The sequence below is a fragment of the Ammospiza nelsoni genome, chromosome 1, assembly GCF_027579445.1.
Source record: "Ammospiza nelsoni isolate bAmmNel1 chromosome 1, bAmmNel1.pri, whole genome shotgun sequence".
NCBI classification, from domain to species: Eukaryota; Metazoa; Chordata; class Aves; order Passeriformes; family Passerellidae; genus Ammospiza; species Ammospiza nelsoni.
This window is the reverse complement of record NC_080633.1, coordinates 5029991-5046096: the sequence shown is the minus strand read 5'-3', so window position 1 is coordinate 5046096 and position 16106 is coordinate 5029991. Positions and strand designations below refer to the sequence as shown.

General features: G+C 49.0%; 1 protein-coding gene across 2 annotated transcripts in view; it reads left to right on the top strand.

The window, feature by feature from the left end:
* Window positions 1-16106, top strand: part of LOC132081293 (mitogen-activated protein kinase kinase kinase 3-like) — an 83356-nt gene that overhangs the window by 50203 nt on the left and 17047 nt on the right. The window contains exons 6-8 of one of the 2 annotated variants that reach the window (XM_059484924.1): window positions 4689-4778; window positions 6325-6436; window positions 14024-14157. In XM_059484924.1, coding sequence (XP_059340907.1) covers window positions 4689-4778; window positions 6325-6436; window positions 14024-14157 — 336 coding nt within the window. Of the gene's footprint in view, window positions 1-4688; window positions 4803-6324; window positions 6437-14023; window positions 14158-16106 lie in introns of both variants that reach the window. The other variant, XM_059484915.1, reaches the window with a different exon arrangement.

The window sequence follows — 16106 nt, the reverse complement described above, 5'->3', positions numbered from 1 at the left end:
TCCTTGGCATCTCTTTTGGTGTGCTGTGTTTTGCTGTGAGGCATCTGCAGCCACTGGGCTCCCAGGGTGGGTTTGGCTTTTGGGAAGGAGGAGAGGGCCAAATGGCAAAGAGGTGGGCTTTTAAATCCTTTTGGATCTGCCCTGGCAGCTGGCTTGTTCAAGTATTAATTGCAGATGAGACTTGATTAAAGTATGAATGGAGAGAGAGGTCTTGAAGAGACCTTTCTTCTTCCCCCCCCCCCCCCATTTATTATTTTCTCCCTTCTGTTTCAATAGAGATTTGCTCCACAAAGAGAATTCCTATTCTTTTACAATAGGTACCTCATGATACCAAAGTGTCCACTGGGTTTTGCCATTGAATGCCGTCAGGTTTCTAATCTTGGGCATTCTTTGACAGCCTCCTGGGAAAAGCCTGCCATTGAATTCTCCAGGAATGACTCATTCCATTCCAGGTTTCTTCCCACTGGAAGAGGATTTCTTTCCAACAACAGCAAACAGAAGCTTCAATAATGCATTTTATCCCATGTTAGAGACCTCCTTTCTGGGCATGTGCACAGCACATTGCAGGGCCATGAGCAGGCCTTTGGGTACTCTTGATTCCTTAGGGCCGTGCTTTTACACTTAAAAGTTCCACCTCATGAGAACCCACAGCTTTGGGAAGATGTGTGAGGAGCAGTAACTCAGGGTTGTTGTTCTGGAAACACAATAAACCAGGGAACATCCCACAAATGAAAGTCTTTTTCCTTTGAGGGCATAGCCTACGTGCACACGTGGTGACGCCCCAGGGTCTGGCTCCTGGGTCAGGGTTTTGGGTGTCATGACTGCAGGTTTCAGATGGAACATGACCACAGACTCATTGCAGTTAAATATTTCACCCTGCCTTTATGCTCCAGGGGAGGTGGGCATTAATTCTTTGCTGCCATCAGACCCCTCTCTTGCAGTGGCACCTTGTAGAGCAGATTCAGACTGAGGTCAGCAGGGCCCTGCAGAATCTCAGTGAGTGGCAATCCCTGTCCTGGTGGAGGAGGTGTCCTGGGGCCAGGCTCAGTGGGATGAGCATGCCAGCTGGGTGGAGCAGGGGCACACATGAATCACATCCTGGTGGGACCATGGAATCAGCAGCCTGGGGCTGCTGCAGATAACAGCAGGGCCTGGCCATGGGTGTCCCCCATGGGGCATGGCTGTGTCAGTTCTAGGCTGGGCTCATCTTTCTGAGGATGAGCAGCAAAGCCTGGCCTGGCCAGCGGCAGCACAGACACAGCTTGTGGTGTGACCTTGGGCAGAAGTTCACTGAACAATGTGCCACCTCTTCTCTTCTGACCTCCAAGGCTGCCCCTCAACATCATTCTGGGAGCTTAGGGGGAGTTAAAGCCTGGGGAAATGGCAGAGGCACCGTTATGGGGGAAGGGAGCAGATAAAAGCACATTTAACAAACATTTGTCGAGCATTGTTGGTGCCAGTTGGTCCTGCATTGGGCAGGAAGATGAACTAATTGACCTCTCAGATTTTTCCCCAACCCTGTTTCCTACAATTCTTTGGTTTTCTGTGGTGTCTTACAGAGTGAGGTCTGACAGTGCTGCTCTAGTTGGTGAAACCTCAGCCTTTGCCCTCACTTTTTCATCCTGCACTAGAGAGACCATCAAGTCCCCCACTAAAACATCAGGCTCCAGGGGAGGATATTATTTAAAAGCAAGAAAAAAATCCAATAAGCTCTGTTTGTGCAACTTTTATGTAGGTAAACTTTGCTGTTAATCACAGCTACTTAATCTTTAGATCAAATAAACCCAGTTTCTGGAAATCCACTGGCAGTTACTTCCATGGTCTGCATGAGTTCTGTTTTGAGTTTCATGCCCAGCAGATACCTGTTCCTGATATCCACATGTGCCACAGTCTGGAAGCCAAATGGAGCAGAATTTTCTTGCCAGATGTGGGTAATAGGTAAAGCCAAGCTAAATACTGGCTCCAGTCCCTTTTACAAGAGGGCAATTTCTCCCTGATGTTTTTGGCTCCTCTGAAGGAGGCATGCAAACATGTTCATGTTGTTATGTTGGAGGGAGATGCAGTGACCTACAGAACATTCTGTTCGGAGCAGCAGCTGGGGGATTGCTCTGAACACTTGTGAGGAGCTCAGGGAAGGGATGGGTGAGCGGTGGGGCTCAAATTCTGCTTGGTGGTGAAGCAAGGGAGAGCAGCTCTCCACCATTCTCAGCTCTGTCTGGGGGTGTGTAGAGGAGGAGCCTGGTCTGCCTGAGGCAGAGCCTTTGTGAACCTCAGGAGGGCTGAGCAGTGCCCCAAGGGAATCTTTCCACCTCTGCTGCTTAAGGGAGCAGGCTGAGCACTGCGCTTAGGAGACATATCAGTACCATCTTTGATATCTGTGGGGAATGCAGGTTGTTCACTCAAATATGAGTGAAGGATGAGAGGAAATCACAGGATCACAGAATGGGTCAGGTTGGAAGGCACCGCAGAGGGTCATCTGGTCCAATCTCCCTTATTAAGCAGGGACAAGAAGAGAGAAAAGCACAGGATTGTGTCTGGATGGCTCTGGAATATCCCCAGGGAGGGAGACCCCACAGCCTCTCTGGGCAATCTGTTCAGGGTTTGGTCACTGCACAGGGAAGAAATTCTGCCTCATGTCCAGGGGGAACTTCTGGGATCATTCCTGCCCATTCCTCCTGTGCCATTGCTGGGCCTGGTGCCTGCTCTGAGCCCTCCCTGCAGACAGGCACAGACAGGGGTGGGGACCCCTCTCAGCATCTCTTCTTGAGCCTGAACAGCTCCAGCTCCTTCAGCCTTCCCTCATAAGAGAGATGCTCCAATCCCTTCATCTCCCTGCAGCCTCAGCTGGCCCTGCTGCAGGAGCTCCTCTGACTCTCTGGAGTCCAGAGCTGGGCACTGCACTCCAGATGTGCCTCACAGGGCTGGGAGAGGGGCAGGATCCTTCCCTGACCTGCTGCAAGGGCTCTTCCCAGTGCACCCCAGGATATCTGGGGTTCTTGGCCCCAAGGCCAGGAGCACACAGTCTGAGCTGTACCCCAGGGTATCCCTGGGGTTCTTGGCCCCAAGGCCAGGAGCTCACAGTCTGAGCTGTACCCCAGGATATCTGGGGTTCTTGGCCCCAAGGCCAGGAGCTCACAGTCTGAGCTGTACCCCAGGGTATCCCTGGGGTTCTTGGCCACAGGAGCTCACAGTCTGAGCTGTACCCCAGATATCTCTGGGGTTTTTGGCCACAAGGCCAGGAGCTCCCAGTCTGAGCTGTATTTGCCTGCAGGCCACCAGCCAAACCCTTGGCAACACCCTGGGATCAAACAGGCTGTCCCATTTGGCTTGTGAGTGTCACCTTGTGTGGCAGCTGCTCTGAGGTTGGTTTGCTGTGGCTGGTGGCAGGAGCTCTGATCACCCAGAGGGCTGAGCCACCTTTCAGGAGTTCTGGGAAGCTGTGGCTCCCAGTGAGAGCCTGCTGGGAGCTGTGGCTGCTCGGTGCCTTTGGTCAGTGCAGTTACAGTGTACTTTGGCACAGGCATGAGAATAACATGTGCTGTGCTGGATCCAGTGCCCCAGGCAGCCTGCAGAGGCTGAGGCCTGTTTGCTGTGAGATTAGGCAGAATATCCTGGAATGAGGGGCAAGAAGTTGTGCTTTTAATCTTAGCCCAGGGCAGCAGAAGGCCACAGAGCTCCTCTGAAGTGCAGCTGTGTTGGGTGTTGGAGGCTTTGCAGGCTGTCTGCAGGACATGGTACACCACACAGCAAGGTTGGGAGGGTCACATTCCCCGTGGAGGTATGAGGGCCATACTCTGCCATTTCCCAGGAAAACATCAGCACTTTTTGCTGCCTGACAGACACAGCACTGTGTAGTTCTCTGTTCTTACAAATTCAGAATTTGTAAAATTCAGAAGCTGAATTTGTTCTGCTGGGAGTGAAAGAAGTGGTTCTTGGAAGGAGAGCAATGCACACCTTTCACATCAAAAGAAAAAAGGCTTTTATTTGTGGGATGTTCCCTGGTTTCACCTGATGGCCAGACACTAGGGAGCTGTGTCAGTGTGCAGGAATACAGGCTGCAGCAGTGGGGCAGGGCACAAAGCATCTGCCAGAGTAAATCCTTGGGTACAACTCATTGGTGTCTTGGAGCACCACTGCATGAGCATCAGCTCAGCAAGAACCTGTGGGGTTGTTTTGGGGCTGGGTAGCAGCAGATCCTTTCTGCAGAATTAGAATTGGACCATCAGCCCAATGTGGGGTTGTTTTGGGGCTGGGTAGCAGCAGGTCCTGCTGCAGAATTAGAATTGGACCATCAGCCCAGCAATAATGTGTGGGGTTGTTTTGGGGCTGGCTAGCAGCAGGTCCTGCTGCAGAATCAGAGCAGCTCCAGAGCAGCAGGCAGCAAGCCCAAGGTTTCATCCCAGCCCTCTCCTTTTCCCACACTGGATTGCTGGTGTGACCTTTAGGCTTTCTCCTTGCAGATGTTGTTTGTTGTGAGTTTTTTCTGCATCTGTTCCTTGGTAAATGAGGTATTGGAAGAAAATATTAGAGCTCAGCAAGCTGGAGGGCAGGGGGGCCCCGTTTTCCATCACTTCCTTGGGTTCCTCCCTCATCCCCTGATTCCCAGGCTGCTCCCTGTAGGAATCTGCCTCCTGTTTACCCAAAAGTGTGACATTGCCATCCTGTGGTGTTTGTTTAATCCCTTCCAGCTCCTGATGCCACTGAAATCCCAGGAAGATTTGGACAAAGCCATGGAACAGTTGGAGCTGAGCCCTTCCCTGAAGAGCCTGCGGATCCTTGTGAGCGCTCCAAAGAAAGCGAACGTGAGCCCTTCACCCTCTCTGCTCCTTTGTGTGCAGCCTGAGATGCCTTGTTATTCTGCTGGGGAGTGGAGAGGAGTCTCCTGATGGTGCAGAGCAGAGGGCAGGCTGGTTGTGAGAGGGGTCAGCCCTGCTCTGGCTCAGCTGCTCAGAAATGTTCCTGTGATAGCAGCCCAGAGGCTGAGCTCAGCTCCCTCTGGCTCCTGCATCCTGTGAAGGGTTAAACACCAGGCTAACCCTCAAAGCTGAGAGGACTCCTTGTGCTTGCTTTCTTTCCTTTTAGAGATGCTGCCACCATTCCTTTTCACCTCTCCTCTGTGTTCAGGGTGATGCCCTGGCCCTTGCCATGCTGGGTAGCAGCCTGGGGACTGTTCCCTCCTCATGCTGCAGCCGTGCTAAAAGCTGGGAGAGCAAACTGGAGGATCCTTCAGTCTCATGCAGAACTGTCTGGGTTTTTTCCATCTTTATTTACTTATTAGTTTTTTCCTGAGCTCAGTGATTTTGCAGTTAAGCCTGTTAGCCTGACCTTGCTTGCACAGAGTGTCTTGCCAAAGCACATGTCGTGCTGCCCCAAGCACGGGCTGTAGAGCAAGGGATTTGTAGATGTTGCAACTCTTGTTTCTTCTTTTTATTTCCTAGAAGTACTGGAGAGATTGGGAGTCTTGAAACTCACTTATCCCCATTCTTGTGTGGGTACTCACAGCCCTTGGAGCTTCTCCACTCCTTTTGAGAGGCTTGGGAAGTGCAGGGTGCAGAGGGAAACTAAGGAAACACAGGGGAAACTAAGCCTTGAGTTGGGGTTTCCTAAACCTTGGGTGGAAACAGGGCAATTTGTGGGAGCACAGCAGTACTGCAAGTCAGCTGCTGGGAGCAGAGGAGCCAGGTGAATCCCTGCCTGACCTTGGGAGCAGGTCCTGCAGCATGTGGCCATGCTCCTGTGTGTGAGAGCACACAGTTCTGAGGTCATACATCAAATTACCATAAAATCACAGTTCACTGTAATGTGTGGTCTTAGGATCTTAGTAAAACCTGACCACTACCAGGTTACCAGCTGGATATGCTTTCCTTTGCTCTTCCCTTACCTGTTTTCCCTGACCTTCCCCTCTCTGTTCCTCTGCCCTGGTGCAGAGGAACCTCTGCAGTGCCTCAGCTGCCACTGGAGTCTAGGGAGCACAGAGGAGAGGTGCTGATTTTGGGATTGCAATGTTTTCAGTCCAGTGATCAGTCTCTGTACCTATCTGGAGATAATGGAGTGCAGGAATGGTCTTTTATGTCAAATATCTGTATTTGCCATTATCTGTGAGAGCTTAATCTTACTAGACTGTTTTATTAGCAGATGTGAATTGTTTGTGAATGGTTTTTGGATCACTCTAGATTACGTGCATGTCCTCTTTTTTTCCCTTTTTTTTTTTTTTTTTTCTTAGTTCTTGGGTAATAGGGTCACAGGGAGCCAAATGCAGGGTTTCACATGGTGTGTCCACAGGGCTCTGGCCAATTCTGATCATTCCCTTTGTATTATCACCAGCTCCTGCAGCCCAACAACAGCAAGCAGCATGAGATGAGGATCTCCAGATCCATGGGTGATATCATGGGATCCCTGTACAAAGACTCTGAGAGGACGCGCAAATATTCCACAGGTCAGTGAGACTCAGCACTCCCTGGGGAGCTCTGTGCTGCTTCAGCCTGGCCACCACCCTCTCCCTCTTTCTTTGTCACAACCCCAGCCTGGATGGCCACCCTGATGTCCCCCAGAGTGACCCAGTGCTCATCCTCAGCCTGAGCAAGAGAGGCTCTGGAGGCTGTGCTGAGCAGAGTCACTCTGAGCACACAAGTGAAGAGAATGGGGAACCGGGGCTGTCATTTGGGGGTGGGAAATGCAGTGATAAAAATTTACAGTCAGTTTGATTCCACTGAGGTTTATCTCTTGATGAGGTTTATCTCTTGGTCTCTGAGTTTCTGTCCCCCTTTCTCAGGTGGCAGGATATTGTTGCTGAGTGGGCTCAGGCTCCTTAGCTCCTGGGCTGGGACCAGCTCCACCACATAAAGACCAAATAATGTCTGTGTGCCACCAGTGTGTTCTTGTGGGTGAAATGACATCTGTGGGAGCTGTTTCTGGGGTTTCTCAGGGGCATGTGTGCAGTGGTGGCATTCCAGAGGAAGGGGGAGCATCCCTTTCCTTCAGAGGTGCTGGAAGCAGGTACCTGCAACCCCTGAAACCAGGCTGGCAAACACCTGATCTGCTCTTGCAGCCCTGCAGGGACTGGAGTTTGTTTGTAGCCTTGTGTGTTTTTCTCTTTGGTTTTCTGGGCTTGAGTTTATGCTTTCCTTGCTTTCTAAAGTGCTCTGAGCTCTTTGAAATCCTGTTGGTCAGCTGTCTATAGGATTTTTTGTGTGAAGAACTTTGGAAGATTTTGTAGAGAGCAGGGCACCCTGTGCAGAGCTGGTAAAGCAGTATGTAGGACTGGATAGCAGGAGCAGAATTATTCATATTCCAGCCTACAGGCAGGATGAATGACTTTTTCACACAGTGAATGTTCTCTGCTGTGTCTCTGGGTGCAGGTTATAGGGGAATTTCTACAGATCTTTATAATTTTCATGCAAGTACTTGCCAGCCTTGAATAAAGTGGGGCCCTCCTTCAGAAATACACATGGAGAAATACTTCATCCTCTAAAGATCCTCTGTACTTATATGGCAGTAAACACTTCCAAACTCTCTGTGCAACAAAAGAGTGTTTTTCTCCAAGGACTCCCCCCTTCTCTGTTTCATAGCCTGTGCTGATAACAAATCCTGTGGTTTGCTGCACCTCAGACAAGATGTATAGAAAATGTTTCTCTAGGGTAGGTCCAGCATAGCCCTTGTGCATCAGCTCTCCACTGATGCCAAGGCTGGGTGGCACATGTGCAAGGGCTCTCCTTGAGCCTGGTGTTTGGATGTACCAGGCTTGTCTTTTTCTATTGATTTGGGGTTTTTTCCTAGCTCACATGGTTTTTGAGAGTTTGGCAGAGTCACTAGATGAAATGCACGCATAAAGCACAGAGTCTCAGCAGAAAATGTTCTTGAGCAAAACTTCTCTGCTGCCCTTTTTTTTTATTTTGGTACATGTTAGGCTGTTAATGAGCAAAGAGCTGTGGCACTGGGAGCTGTCACTGACCTGTGAGCCTGAGCATGATGGGCAGGGTTGATTCCATGTGTAGTTGTGCTAGTGGGAAGATGGATTCTTGCAAAGTTAAGCTTTTGCTACCAACTTTTATTTCCATGCTTTGGCCTGTCCTTCCTGTTTTGGGGCTGCTGGTTCCTGACCAGCTCTGCACCACTGACTGTGAGGTGTCACTGCCTCATTAATGCCCTGAGCCAAGGCAAGGCAGACAGAGGGTGAGATTTCAGCTGTGCAAGGGTGAGAGCCTGAGGTACAAATGGATTTTGAGGGAATGCTTGAAGAGCAGAGTGAAGGGATGGACACAATGTGCTGCTTTGTTCAGGGTAGCAGAAGAGGAGCACTGGGCAGCACCAGCTGTGCCATGCAGAGTGTGCTAATATTGGGATTTTCAGGAGCTGATGTGCCAAACTCTGAATCCTTGGCACTTTTACATGGTCAGGTGGCAAAAGTAACCAACCCAAGTATCAGCCATACCTGTTTCTTTTTCCATGTAAGCCATCAGTGTTGCCAGGAGGTTTCAGCAAGCCCTCAGCATGACAACAGAAGGTTGTTGTCTCTCTTTATCTTTCTAACTCCTCTCTTTTGGTTATCTGGGGTCTGTAGGAAGCTGCTGCAGCTCTGCTTGGGGGATGCTCACAGTTCAGCAGATGCATTTTTGACCTCCCAAGTCAGAACTGGGCAATCCAGCAACTGGGCAGAAACTCCAGCAAGCTGAAAGGGAGAGCAGCATCTCAAATGGAGCATAACACCCAGCATCAGGGAACAGACAGACAGACAGACAGACATGAGGCTGTGTTTTGTTTTCCTGCAGTGGGGATTTCCCTGAACTTGGTGCATAGTCAAAAGGCATCCTAAGAGGCTGGGAATTCTGCAGGAGAAACTTCTTCCCTTGCAGTCACAAGGCATTTCAGTGTTTTCCTTCTGCTGTCATCAAAGTGGTTGCTATCAAAAGAGGATCTTAATTCAGTTCAGCTTTTCTCTTGAAACCGCATTTAAAAGGAGATTTAAAGTGTCTTTATACTAAAAGGTAGTACAGGGTCATGTTCTCTGTGTTTCTGAGATGTCTCATGTTTTTCTGCTGACTCTGCCATGTAAACAGCAGTGGAAAGTAATAAAGCTGTATGTAATTGGCACAAGCACATTGGAGGAAATGTTCTGGGGGAGATTTAGCTATTTTTGCTTCTGCTGGGCAGAAAATGTCTTCATGCCATGTCCCTGAAAAACCTTATGCAAAGTCAATATTTTCTTTTTTTTTTTTTTTTTTTTTTTCTTTCCCATAAACTTTTTCAGTGGAAATCCTCTTCCAGTTTTTTGGTGGCCAGCAAAAGCCCAAGGGAACTTGGACTGAAAAAAGAAAATTTTTGGGGTTCTGGATTTTCAGATAACTGAGGGCTGTTTTTATTTACTTTGAAGAAATACATGTTTCAGAACAGTATCCAAAAAATATTTAACAGCCCTATTCCAGCATCACCATCTCAATAGAAACATTTACTAGAAGCTTTATTTTACTGTTTTTTTTCATGGAAAACCAGGCTGCTGAGCCATGGTTTCATGTGCCTGCCAGCTCTCTCCAGACCAGGAGCACTGCAGGAATTAGGATGGATGAAACCTGCTCTGTTTTGAGAAGAGGAAGAAAATTTATCTATGTGCATCATGCCAGCTGCTTTAGAGCTAGAAAATAGGTTCTGTCTTGCTTATTAGTTAAAAAGTACCCTAAATTTGCCTCAAATCAAAATGTAGAAATCCATGCTCAGAAAGATCAGCAAGGAGAGGAGGGAGGCTTGCAGGGAAAAGAAGAAAGGAAGATTTAATCCATCTGCTCACAACTCCCCTTGACAGGACCAGAGAGAGAAATTTCCAGCAGGTTTCTCTCTTTCTCCTGTCCTGAGCCTGGTGTTTCTGCCAGGGCTCAGAGGAGCAGCACATCCTGACGTGGTGTCCCTTGCTTGGGAGCGTCATCCCAGGGCTGGGCTCCCTGTGCCTGCAGCTGTGAGTGGTGGCAGCTGCCAGCAAACCCTCCCCAACTCTGACTCTTCCTGGGCTTCTCTTCCCTGCTTGCTGCTGGTCAGTAGTGGGTGAAGGTTTGGGAAGAGCAGGAGAAGATGGAGCCAGGGAATGCAGGGGTGGAGGGAAGCCAAGGCTGGCACAGGGAGCTGCCTGTACGTGCAGCACCACGAGCTCTGCACATACTGCAGGAAAGGCACTTCTGAAAAGAAAACAGCAGAAGGGAACATGAAAGGCCCCAGTGGGTGCCAGCAGTGACTGTGAGTCTCCGTGCTGTCCTGGTTCTGTGTCCTCAGGACACTCTGTGCTCTCCTCTCAAATCTATGGCTTTACATTTGTGTGTGTGTAAGTGGAGCAGGAATCCCTCCCCAGAGCACCTTGCTGCAGAGAGTATCTGAGGTCAGATGCTCAACCAGGGCCAACTCTGAGTTTGGGAATCCCAAACAGAGCTGCTGAGATCTGACCAGCACTCTGCCTGTACAGAAGTGCCTCACAGCCTGCCCCATCCCTGTTGTATTTGTGTTCCCCCAGACGAAGGCAGGAATGATGAATCTGACTCCATGTTCTCAGAATGCTACTTTATTATTTAATAATACTATATTACATTAAAGAATACTATACTAAAGAATACAGAAAGGATACTTACAGAATGCTAAAAAGATAATAATGAAAACTCCTGACTCTTTCCAGAGTCCCGACACAGCTTGGCCCTGATTGGCCAGAGAGTGAAAACAACTCACAGCAGAATCCAATGGAACAATCACCTGTGGGTAAACAATCTCCCAACACATTCCACATGTGAGCACAACACACGAGAAGTAAATGAGATAAGAATTGTTTTCCTTTTCTCTGAGGCTCCTCAGCTTCCCAGGAGGAAAATCCTGGGCAAAGGGATTTTTCAGAGAATGTGAATGCCACACATCCCCACTGGAGGTGACATGATGTCCCATAGACCCCAGGACAGTCCCTTGGGGACCTCCTCTCCCTGCCTGGTGCTGCTGCTGTTTCTTGAGTATTAGGTCAAGTGTGCAGAGCATCTGTGATGTGTCAAACAGGCACATCTGGACTTTTCTGTCTTTCTTCCTCTGCCTCAAAGTGGATTAATCAGCATTAGCCAATGTGTTTTCCCCACTGTGAATTAAGTCTGCATGAAGTACCAATGTTGCTCTCTTTCTCTGACCCCTGTTCTCCATTCCTGCCCTCCTCCAGCAACACTGGGATTGCCTGAGGTTTTGTTACCAGGATAGGACTGGAGAGAGAAATCAACTCTGAGCTCCAGAGCTCTGCTCCATGCTTCTCCCAGGTGGAAGAACATGCATGGATGCAAAGCAGCAGCAACCAATGCTCCTGGAGGTGTGAAGCTGCAAAAATGAATTTGGGCAGCACTTCTGCCCAAACAGCCTGGCTGAAAAGGGATCTGCTTCACTCCAGCAGTTTCCAAGCAGGCAAAAGCCTAAGCACTTTGTTTAATTTCCTTACCTGCTGGGAAATAGCTGGTGTCTTATTCGCTTTTAAAGTTTTTGGCAGGAAATGTGACTCTGGAAGGTCAAACACAGCTGATCTATGGCTGGGAGTAGTTGTTACAGGCAAAGGCTTAATGGGAGATCATGGGAAGTCTTTGTGCTTGTGATAAATCTGGCTTAACTCCCTGTGTTCAGAGTCAAACAGGGCATGTACAGATCTTTGTAAAATCATAATCAAAGGCTTTTTGGATAGCAAGTGGGTCCTTGGAGCAAGAAATCCCAATGGTGCATGAGCAGATCCACAGCTCATTGCAGCAGTAACAGAAATACTCAGCAGGGCTAAGATACAGCAGTTACACCTCACTAAATCCTCCAGCAGCTTTCTGGGGCTAGAGCCACCCCAATGTCCTTGTGCTGCATTCCAGATTGGCATCTGCTAAGCAAACGAGGGGCTGCTGATGCAGTGATTTATTCAGGGTGCCTGAACTGCTCAACAGTTAAAAGTTTATTTATTTATCTTCAAAGAAAGGATGCTGTACTTCCCAATTGGTTTTGTTTTAGGGCTGGTGGAAAGCCAGTTCGTTCTGAGTGCTGCAGCACTCGAGAGTTTCTCTTCTCTTGATCTTGGCATTACTTCAGTTGGAGATTTTTTCACTGTGTTCTTATCCTGCAGGAAATCTGTGAAGGAGAAAATAGGAAGAAGAAAAAAAAATAACTCAAAGCCATATGACTTTTATTTTTACAATCTAAGCAAGGAGTCAGAAGAAAGATGTAGCATGGACAGACAGATCTGTGTGTTTGGTGTAAATCCAATGATTCAATGATCTTTAATGCTGGTGTGACACTGTTAACATTCACAGCTCCTGATGTGTATCTGCTCAAGTGAAAGGTGGGAACTTGGGTTGGTAGTGTTGATCACGGAGATGGATTTATTCCAGAGATCCATCTGGCACAGTAATGTGATGCAGAAGAGGCAGAAATGTTTTTTGGTTGATCAGTGTTGACTCTCCATGATGGGGTAGGCTCCCTCCCAGTACCTTTCTCTTGTGCTCAGCCCTGGGCATGTTGTCAGCAAATGATGGTAATGAACCCAAGAACCGGTGAGAGTGCCACAAAATGGATACAGAATGTGAGGAAATGCATCTCCATGTGGTTTCCATCTCCTCAAGGATGTGTGCTTTTCAGCAGCCTGCATGAAAACAGGTTGTTGTGTTGTGTGAAAGCTCATGTTGCACAATGCCAGCTGAAGCTCCAGCACGGATCCACAAGGATCTCCATCAGCAATTCCCTGCCTTGGAGTGATGACAGCACAGGGGTGGAGGGGAGGGACTGCAGGGAGCCAAGCAGAGCCAAGACTGCAGCAGGGCAGCAATCCCTAAAGCTGGAAAAGTAACAAGGATAGAGTGGATTTGGAGGAATGGAACATCTTCATAAAGAAGCTGTGGGGTTCTCTCCCAAGTGCAAACTTGAAATCACCTTCTAAACAAGCCCTGTGAGGGAGCCAGTGGGAGCTTTGCTGTCTGTGCCTAGGATGCAGAGGATAGAGGCTCTGGGGTTATAGACAGGGGAGACACTTCCCTCGGCCAAAAATGGGACAAACCAATCCCATAGATCATTCCTGTCCTGGGATTTTTGGGTTTGAGGGCTGGTTTTCCTTTGCCTTTACTTTTGTGTAGGGAGAGCAGGGAGAAGAGGGGATTTGAGTGCAAGTTGTTTTCCAAATAACAAGTGTTTCAGTGATGCACTGAGCACAGCCAGGCTGTTTCCCACATGCCTGGACAAGGCAGTGACCTGCTCCAGGGAGGGAATGCCCAGAGGTCAAAGGGGAGGTGGGTTTGTGGTTTGTGGTTTGCTTTGAGACTGACTGATTGTATCACAGCAGAACTCCCAGAGCTCTTTCCTTTCTAGCATCACACCTGGATGCAGTGACAGCTCTTAGGATCCCGGGTGTGTTGAAGGTCAGGTCTGCTGCACATTGTGTGGTCCCACAGTAACTAACCCTCCCTGGTGCTAAAGCTTTGGAGGATACCCATAAATAGCATCACAACTCTAGCTCCATTCCCATCCTCATGAGTTCAAACCCAGCTGTGGCAGCAGCTCTCTGGTCACAGAGAGCAACAGACAACTTTCCCAGGCATCATTCTGTGAAAGGCTCTGAGAAGCTCAGAGAGAAGAATTATAAACAATTCTTACCTTCACTTGCTGCACCTGCTGTTGTGAACATGTGGAATGTGTTATGGAGATTTGTGTACCAAAGGGTGGTTTCTTAATTAGCCAATGGTGATAGTGTTTTAATTAAAGGACCAATCAAATCCACCTGTAGGGATGGAGTTGATTGGTCCTTTAATTAAAACACCATCAGGTGTTTTAATTAAAGGACCAATTTTAGGGATAGGAATTTTATACTAGGGTATAAAAAGCAATGGGTTGTTAATTAAGTTAATTGGCCTTCTGTGAATGCCTCGAGAGTCTATGTCACTTATTACACCGCCCTGGACTCCTGTGCTGGCACCCAGGAGCTGTGTGCTCACTGGGGCAGCGTTTCTGGAAGGGTTTGGGTTGGTGGGTGCCCTCCCTGACCGTGTGTGTCCCTGCCCAGGCTCCCTGCACACCGGGCGCAGCTCCCCGCCGCCGGGCAGCGTTCCCGAGGAGCAGCAGCAGATCGCCCGCCAGGGCTCCTACACCAGCATCAACAGCGAGGGAGAGTTCATCCCCGAGACCATGGACCAGAACGTGAGTGGGGCTGGGGGGTGGCTGCTGTGGGACAGCTCTGCTGGCTTCTTGGGGTCTCTGCTGCTCAGAGTGACCCTGAGATACATTAGAAAGTCTCTTTTCCCAGCCCAGTGCTCGAAGAAGGAGTCAGAGCTCTTCAGTTCTCGGTCTCAAGGTTGTTTATTGTTCCTTATCTGTAAAATTCTTTCACCTGCCCTGCTGAGGTCCACTCAACATGACAGTCAGAGGCACTCTGCCTACCCCCAGGGTGGTGTTATCTTTTTATACTAAAAACTACGTGTACAACGTTTACAATTACTTTCCAATACCTATCACCTGTGTTAGACAGTGAGCTTCTACTCTAAACCAATCTAAAAGTGCCAACATCACAGCAGAAGATAGAGGTCAGGAAGAAGGAGAAAGACTGGACAGGCTCAGATTCCTCCATCTTGCCCCCTGAACCCCAATTCTAAAAACCTCAAAAATCTAATTTTCACCCCGTGATAAATTCACTATCATTCTGCTTAAACTGTCATGGCTTGCAGATCTTCATATAAGGTTGGTAATTTGCTCCATGGGTCGTAATCAAACCCACAGGCATTTTGGGCTCTGTGCCAGGGTCTCTGAGCCCCCTGGCAGGGGTCTTGGCAGTCCAGGACAGCCAGAGGGATGTCCTGAATTCCAGCACTGGCTGTGCTGGGAGAGCTGCTCCCACCTTTACATTCTGGCAGTGCCTGTGCTTGGGGCTCAGGCCAGCTTTATCCAGGAATGGGTGCCCCTGGGCTTGACATGCCCATGGAAGTGTCTGATTTCCAGGAGCCCTGAGAGCCAGTGGGGATGGCAGATGTGCCCAGGCACCTCAGGTAGCTCTGGGGCACACATGTGCACCAGCTGCCAGGCCCTTGTGGCCACAGCATTCCCAGATCCCAGGACTGTGAGGGAATGTGCCAAGCAACCGATTGCCTGCGATTGCAACAGCCTGGGGATATCAGCAGCTCTGGCTGCTTCCCAAGTGGTGTTTCTGCCTGAGCTCCAGTTACAGTTCTTGGCTCTGCCCACAGCCTTTGTGGTTTTGTGTCTCTGTCCCTCCCCATTTATATTTTTTTAAGCTCTCTTAATAAGGAGATTGTATATTCCAGTCTCTCAGTAATAAAAGAGCAGCAAGTTCCTCAGTGCTGAGCAGTACCTCATCCTCCAGTCAATTTGGTACCCACGGTGAGGGAAACTGCAGTGTCAAGGGACCACAGTGGGAGCACCTTACACCTCCCTCTCAGTTTGCATTTCTGCTCAACCTGTAGCTCTGAAGAGCTTAATGTAGATCCTGTGAAGTCAGCTGGGCTGTCTGAGCACATGTCATTCTTACAAAGCTCTTGGAAACACAGGACCAAGAATCCCTAGTTTGCAGGAGGGACATCTGGAAGGCACTAAACTCAATCCATCAGGTTGCTATGCTGGCCCCCAAGGATATTCCTGGGAGATGTGTATTTCCTACACTCAAAAGCACCCACTAGCTCCACATTTGCATGCAGGCTGTGCTAGTGTTTCCATGGCAAAGTTGTGTTTTCAACAGTTTATTATCCAGCCATTAATAAAATAAGAAGTCACTCCGGGTGAGTCTTGGCAGCATCAAGAGTGCAGATGTATCGTGTGCTCCTTGCAGCCAAAAGCTGGCTCCCCATTGTTTTCACATGCCTCCAAAACATGTTGGGGAGGATTAAGACAAAGTGTGTGTGTGTGCAAGGGGAGGGTCCCCGTGACCCCCTTGGGTGTAAATCAGCCCAGCTCCACTGGCTGTTTGTGCAGCTCCATTAATTCAGAGCCCTGAGCCTGCTCTGGATGAAGGTTCCCAGATGCTCTCCTTGCCTTTTCCCAACATCACTCTGTGGGTGGCCCACAGCCCTTTGCTGGTGAATTAAAAGCAGGGAAAAGGGGTTTGGGGTTTATTGTCTTTCCTCATTGAGCAGTTCTGC